The sequence below is a fragment of the Aquila chrysaetos genome, chromosome 13 (genome assembly GCF_900496995.4).
Source record: "Aquila chrysaetos chrysaetos chromosome 13, bAquChr1.4, whole genome shotgun sequence".
Taxonomy (NCBI): Eukaryota; Metazoa; Chordata; class Aves; order Accipitriformes; family Accipitridae; genus Aquila; species Aquila chrysaetos.
Genome location: NC_044016.1, coordinates 33542974 through 33550657, shown reverse-complemented (window position 1 = coordinate 33550657; position 7684 = coordinate 33542974). Strand labels below are relative to the sequence as shown.

Genomic DNA, 7684 nt, shown 5'->3' with positions numbered 1-7684 from the left:
GTGCAATACAGCCCATCAGACAAACAGTCTACACTTGATGCAGTTTCCCAAGAACCAAAAGCAGCAGTAGGGCTAACAAAGCCCCCAGACATTGAAAGGCACTCAGGAATCTCCATACTGTTATTTTTCCATCAGTAGCCGGAAAAGGATGATGCTTCGGATTTTGGGCATTAACTAAACAGGAACACATAGAGGCGAGCCCAGATGCAGAGTCCAGGACTAAGCTCTGAAAGATTCAGCATTCTTCCCTCTTACACAGAGAAATTGTTTTCAGGTGACTCATATTTATAGTCTCTGTAAATAAGTACTGAGAGGTCAAATGTCAGGATAGCATGTCAGAGAGATAAAGACGACAGGAAAAGCAAGCTATGAAGTGCAGAGAAGGCAGCACGAACAGAACAAACGCTTTTCTCACTAAACCAAGGCTAAGCTGAAAGCATTATCAGAAAAGCCTGTGAACCTAAATTTTAGTAAGCTTAAAACACCCCCAATATTGTAGCATAAGGGATTGCGAGAAGGGGATTAAACTGACATTGGAATTAGACTGATCAATAGATTAAGATGAGATGAACGAAACTGACTTGTAGCTCTTCACCGCTTCCTTACCATGAACTGCTCTGACTTCTAAAAACCACTATCACTTCTAACAAAGATAGAAAATATTCAGCATTACAGTAGTCGACGTTCTTGAAAAATTTTAATACGACAAATGTCTTCATAATACAGGTAAATTGTACATCATAGATTACATGTTTATAAGTGAACTGAATTAGTCTTTTCGTAATTGGACAGTTTCCTCTTTAATTCCATCTTTTGTGACAATGCAAATCTTAAGTGCATCCCCAGTGTACACATCTCTCTCAGCAGCAGAAATAAAGACATCTTTAACCAGCTGCAAAGCCTTTTCCAGGGTCAGAGGTACATGTTCCACATTTTGCATGTTCTTGAAGCCAATCTAAGAAAAGATGAAAATGCATTTTAAAGGAAGTATGATCCATCTAGCATGAAAGCTGTTTCAGTCTCTGCACTCAAATGAGCAGATTTAACAACTTAAAAAGAAGAAATGATTGGTCTATTTTAGAAACCCAAAGCTGGCAAAAGTATTCCTCCACACAGTTTATAGCTGCATGATCAGAACTTTACCAATGCTGATACTCTCACAAAAGTAACTAGAAGCAGATCCAGTATACAGCCAACATAGCTCCTACCACTCATTCTGCATATACAAGATCACAATGAACATTCAGATCTGAACTGATCTAATTCTTCAGAAACTTCTCACTGGGTTAGCAGTATCAGAACTGCCCACAAGCCTTTTCCCTTGTCACTTGTAGTTAGGAACATTTCTTAAAAGCAAATATTCCTCAGCGTACCTAGAATTCAAAAATAACAGTCTATATTGGAGCATAACTAGTACTATTAAGTAGCATATTTTAACTGATAAACTGAAGTGTCCACTTAAGCATCAGAACAGGAGAAGGAGGGGAAGAGTCACTTACTTCACCTCATAAGCAATAAAAAGCTACTTAAGACAACTTTGTTTCTGCAGAAGGTATTTTATTTTCTTCAGTTAATAAAGTTCAAAACTGTCAAAGCTGAGAACCTGGAGTTGTTTAAATAAAAGAAAAAAAAAAAAAGGAACGATTCTATTCCTTTCTCAGCTGATAAGAACTAAGAGTGCTTATTGCTTTTTTTACAAAAGTTGTGTTGACATCAGGCTCAATTGACCAAATACCAACTCCAATGTCAGAGAATAAAATGAGTAAAACATGCTTTGGTATTTCTCTCATTCAACAATTACAGCTTCAATTAAATATGAAAATATTCTTCAAGTATTTTTAGACAGATTTAATTAAGTTTCCAGCAGTTTTATGTAAGAACATTCTTAGAAAATGGTGTCTGAGTTTTGTACAAAGCTTGAGACTTTTAAACAAGTCTATGTTAACTGATAAAATGTATTATACACACCTACTAATTCTATCTTCTTAATTTAGTATTATTTCATGCTAAGTAACAGGCATATTTATGTTATCAGCTAGGGAAAAAAAACGCAGAAAAAAAACCCCAAACGGCTTCTATGGGAAACATAATTCCCCAATTAAAACATTTACCCATATTTTAAACAAGCAGTCCGCTATTTGTAGCACATTAAAAACCTGAACAGATTCTAAAGAAAAACTTTGATTTCTCCTGAGAAGGTAAAGCCACACAAGTCATAAGTGTATGGATTAACAGTCCTACCTGTAACACATTTAAAAATTGTCTCAAAAGCAGTATTCCCCAGAATTAAAGCTACATTAATTTGAATGTCACAAAAGTTTACTGAGATAATAAAGGCAGGGGTGGGGTGGAGAGAACTATTTTACCTGGTTATCAAGCAAGGGTTGCAGCATGGCACTTGCTGATCCACCTGCTTTGAAAGAATCTCTCTGGTATGAGCCCACTGGATCAAAGCTATATACTGCTCCCTTCCCTGGAAAAAAAAAAAAAAAAAAAAAAAAAAAAAACAAACAGTATGTAATCACAATCCAGAAAGATTCTGAGTACTAATAAGCATTTACATCAAGAACCAGCTCTCTCCATAAGCAGTCTCTGCAGTACCACAGACCCCAGCAAACTTTTACCAAATAATACTGCAGTATGTTCAGACAATGCTTTGTACAGTAGGCTCACTATGGTTGTGGCCTGGTACTATATGCAAGTTTATTTTCAATATTTAAGCTATCGCCATGCTCTAACAGACATTTTCTACAGGCCTTACCACAGAAAAAGTGCTGATGCAGAATAATCAAAGCAGGAGAATGTGCTAGAGTGCAGTGCTGCACAAAGAGCTCTGCTGGTTCTAAAGCTAGCATCAAGAGGCAGTTTAGCCATCGTTCTTGAGCGATACAGTTCTTGAATTACCTCCAGAGAGCATGCTTGGATGCCTCTGCATCGCCTTCCCGGAACCAGGGATGATGCTCTGGGCTGCATACTTCCCTCTGGAATTGGGCCAGGTTGCGCAAAGCTTATTAGCTTGCGCCAACATCAGAGATGCAGACACACTGTAGCTCTGAAGCATCAGGGTTTGGTGAGGACACGCTAGACAAAGCGCAGCACCAGGCCAAACTCAGCCTTTCTGTTCAGACAGGCTGCACCCCATTTAATAAACTGGCCAGTGCACTTAGCAGCACAGCACAGGTAGCTGAACAGCCCTGGGAAAGCTAGCAGAGATCCAGAAAGTAACACTAAATCAAAACAAATCAATCTTGCTGGACCCAAATTAAGCCCATGCACGCAAACCTGCACTCTGATTCTTATCAATCGCTACAGCACCCTCATGATCTGACATTTACCACTATGCAGGGCAGACTAATCCCTTTCCAGACTCCACATATTGTAGACATGTCTTAGCAAGACTGGGAAAGCAGTATAACTTAATGGTAACAACAAACTGCAGGGAATGGCTGAAATTATCCAAATAAGACCACCTCTGAGCTCCTGCTCAAAGCCAGAGAACACAGTATTTTAGCAACTCAACCAAATCCTTGGACAAGAGCCCAGTAAGTCCTGGAAGGGCTGTACATTAAACTACAGCTTCCATGTAGAAGTCATGATTTTCATTAGAGGTTAGTTAACATTTAAAAATATCTTTGTAGAAACCTGTCTCTGGAGTAAATCTTTGCATTTAATAAACTCTACCACACTCACAGGCCTGAGTAAAATATACACAATTTCACTGTTAACATCTCCTTTAAAGACACAATTAAGAAATCCAGCAAAACTGTTATAAAGTCTTCCAGTCTAGAGTAAAGTATGAGAGGTAAGCAACATTAGCAGATTTCTCTTGGCATCAAATAATTCTAACATAGTTTTTAGACTTTCAGACCTTCAGAAATGGAAGATCAATTTAGTAGTGGAAACTAAGAAACAAGTCAGATGCATAATGTTCATTTGACCTGTGTAAGTACCATAATGCCTAAAGGTAGGTGCTAGGAATAGGAACATTAACTTTGCTATTCCATCAGTACACCTGAGATGTGAAAGGATAGCTATTCTCCCACAGAAATTTAGCCTCTCTTTTTTTTCTTTTTTTTTGTTTAAAGTCTTACCTTCTTCATCCAGTCCACCAATTATGTTGTAAACATAGTAAGGAAAGAAACGTCGAGAATACAGAATTGTAGACAGCATTGCTGCAATAGCCCCAGTAGTCATGGTCTTGTTATTGGAGTGCTTGTACATCTGCAAGTGGCACAGCATGTCCAAGAAGAAAGTCAAACACTAAATTTTACACTCAATCCCAATTACATTTACTATAACCTCACTACAGAAGAATCTGGTGCTAAGCAAGATTATTAACTAGCATGATTACTGAAAACACACTGGTCTAAAAGTAAAGCCTTCTTACAAGCCAAAAATTAATATTTCTCCAAAGTTTTGCAAAGAATAGATGTTGCCTCATTAACACTATCCTCTCCAGCTCTTCCATTCTTTAAATTTGTGATGTTACACTTAGTAAGAACACAGCATCAATTTCCCCTGCCTGATCTTCCACTAGCCATACAGTTATGATACAAACACTTGAAGAAAAACAACAAAAATTATATTTAAAACATATCATATTATTAGTCTCAAATGTGATACTAAGAATATAAGTTTCTAAATACAATAAGATAGTTAGCTACCTTTAATCTTGCTTCAATAATTTTAGTAAGGGTAAGGCAGTCACCATGGAAACCACTGCATCCAATGACCGTTTGCTCTGTTCTGTAAAACATAAAATTTTGTTGTGATTTTAGACTTAGTATGAGCTATACCGCTTTCTTACACAGTAGATTATTATGAAAACACCAAATGTATTTTCAGTTTCTCTAATGCTATCAAAAACAGTTGTCTAAAATGTAGTAACAGATATTTTATATCTGTATAAAAGGTAACTGCAACCTACACCATGGAGAGGACTCGTTAAGTGAAGGACCATGGAGGTGTCTTTCTTCAATCCACTGACTTCCAAAGCAAGACTGACAAAAGGAAATTCTTAATTTCTTCATGCGACCCTAACTCTAGCTATGACCATTCAGTCTTGCTACAAGATCTGTTCTGAGATGGGGAGCCTGTTACATCATATCACTCAGCCCAGTTTTACTCCATCTGGCCAGAGCAATGCGTTAAGATTGTACAACTATTATGTAACATTTACACTGTAGGTGGTTTTCTGTGTCAGCACAACAGAAGTTAACAGGGCTCCGGATGCATTGTAGAAGGTTAGCTCTTTGCTCAGTTTCAAAATGTTTCATGAACACACGTTTGAAATTTAAATTCTAGTAAATTGGTGAGAGTCTACAAACATTCACGCATACTTATAGACTAACACAAAGTAGTCGTTCAGAAAACAGTTTAAATTGAAATATTCTCAGCCTGTCATTAGAATTACACAAAGCCGTCATGTGCAGTATGCAGAGTGTACCATCACAGCAATTTCCATTTGGACAGTATCAGAGAGTCAAAGATATATATAGCAAGGAGTTAGCCAGGAGAAACTTAAGTTCATATGATCTTGTGTCATCAACAATAAAAAATAAATAAATTGCTTACATAGCTGATGGCAGCCTACTCAGTAAGCACCTGCTACAGTCAAAAGAATGTAAACAATATGTATTTTTAAACCAAGGGAATGCTATCCAGGTGAGTCAAGAAAAGCATAAAATAAGCACAAAAAGTTCCATAACAGAACTACTGACAGGTTTACCTCTCCTAAAACAAACACCTCTTCGAAGTACCAGATGGTTGACTAGAGAGACACAGTACAACCGGCAGCAGTGGGCACGCTTGCGTACCAACACCAAGTGTCCTGACAAAGCAGAACAAGTTACCACAGGATTAAGTTTTGCTACAGTTAAGACAAAAGTTCTTCTGATTATCCAGCCAAAAAACTGACCTAGCTTACATTAAGCCTTGTATCATGCTAAAAATGTTCTGTTATCAGCTAACTTCAAGAGCATGCAACCAGAAATCCGGCTGTATTTACAACATCACATCACATCTTGCATTACAGCAAGAGTCACCATGACTCCAAAATCAATTTTGTTACTATACTTTTTTCTGAGAATCCTGCTTAAAGAAAGTGATAGGTATTCCAGGCAGGTGACATGCTCAGCAATACAAAAGACCTTTCATCTGTTTCAATTCTTACAAGATCTGGACTTACAGTTTGTAGCATTTTGGACTGTCCCGGCAGTGAATTGCATAACCTTCACTCAGTCGTGTGTCAGAGGCAACGATAGAAAAGTCTTCTCCAGCAATCGCCAACACAGTGCTTAAAGAAGAGTATTCATACAATCATGACTTTTAGCACAAATATTTTCATAGGCAACAGAACAACAGACTAGATAGTAGTTCTATATCCAGACTCAGGTTTTGTCAAACGTCTTGTATTCCTCGCTATGTTTCCAACTGTGTGCATCCCTACAAGTGACTCAAGATTGGAGGAAGAAGATACTAGATATACTGAAGAAAATATACATATGTGATTCTCTACTTTGACTAAAAACCATATGGAAACTTGGTAAAACAGAGTTTCTATACAATGCAAGAACCAGACTCAATGGCTTAGCAATTTTGGATGCCTGCTAATTAAAGATTCACCCTCCTAAAACAGTTTGGCTCTCCAAGCAAAACCACTCTAGCCCAGTACTAAGCATCAGTATCATTATACTTAAATTATCATCACTTTTTAAATCTGATGTTATCCTATGTTATTTGCTTCCAAATAACTAGTTTTGTGATTGCCACACATGTGCTACCATTAAGTAACAAATAGATGTCATTTAAAAAGCAGTTAGGCCTTATAAAAAACAAAACAAAACAAACCCCTCTAAATAACACTACCCTGGCCAGATCCTGTCACCAACTCAGAGCAGGTGTCTGTAAAACATCACCTACCTTTAACAGTCATGACAAAGTAGCTTTCAACCCAGTTACAGGTTTAAAAGCTGGTAATACGACCATTACGTGGGTTTTCTGAGCCACTATAAACAAACAGCCCTGCGGGGCACGGAAGGTGCTTATTTTGACCCGCAAAAATTCGGGGAGCCCGAGCGTGCCAAAACCCACACGGACACACAACATCACCCCGAAGAGCTGCAAGCACCCGCGGGACGCTCAGCCCAGGACAAGGCCGAGCCCAGCTCTCCCCCGCGCTGTCCGCCTTTCTCTAGAAAAAGGCGCTCTCAAGGGCAGACCCTCACAGAAAGCCGGGGGGAGGCAAGAGTAAGGCGAGGAAGACCCAGCCCTACGGCCGCTCTCCTCAGCGCCCCCTCCTGCGGGAAGAGGATGCCCTCAGCCCGCCCCACCCCCTGTCTGCCCTCCTCACCCTCCGTTAAAGGTGTAGGGCGAGAAGCGGTGCTGCACGGGCGCGCCGAGCTCGTAGCCCATCTCAGGCCTGAAGTCCGCGTAACCAGCGGCGGATAACATCCCGGCGACCCAGCTCAGTGCTGTCTCACGGCAAAATGGCGGCCCCGGAGCCGGAAGTTGCGATTCACCGCTCTAGGAAGTCAGCTGCCCGCTCTTCTCGTCTGCTCTGGAGGACGTCGAGCCCGGCGCTGGTGGCTGGTTCCCCCGCTTTCACCGGTCTCCGCCCCTGCCAGCGGCCGGGCTGTGAGCCTGTCCCCCCCCTCAGGGCCTTTCCCAGCCTGGGCTTAGCGGC

General features: G+C 40.1%; 1 protein-coding gene across 1 annotated transcript; it reads right to left on the bottom strand.

The window, feature by feature from the left end:
- Window positions 1-680: 680 nt before the first annotated feature.
- PSMB1 (proteasome 20S subunit beta 1) lies at window positions 681-7672 on the bottom strand. The gene is made up of 6 exons (XM_030036037.2): window positions 7352-7672; window positions 6188-6295; window positions 4665-4746; window positions 4092-4221; window positions 2367-2473; window positions 681-955 (listed from the first exon to the last, which is right to left on the bottom strand). The coding sequence occupies exons 1-6, from the start codon at window positions 7450-7452 to the stop codon at window positions 770-772; spliced, it is 714 nt and encodes a 237-aa protein (XP_029891897.1). The 5' UTR covers window positions 7453-7672; the 3' UTR covers window positions 681-769.
- Window positions 7673-7684: the final 12 nt, after the last annotated feature.

Excerpts from the sequence above, each read along its gene's own strand:
- PSMB1 (XM_030036037.2), bottom strand. The coding sequence starts at position 7,452 with ATGTTATCCGCCGCTGGTTACGCGGACTTCAGGCCTGAGATGGGCTAC. Across the intron at positions 4,222-4,664 it reads TTATTGAAGCAAGATTAAAG|ATGTACAAGCACTCCAATAA; the intron begins GTAGCTAACTAT and ends TGCCACTTGCAG. Across the intron at positions 2,474-4,091 it reads TGGTGGACTGGATGAAGAAG|GGAAGGGAGCAGTATATAGC; the intron begins GTAAGACTTTAA and ends TTTTTTTTCCAG.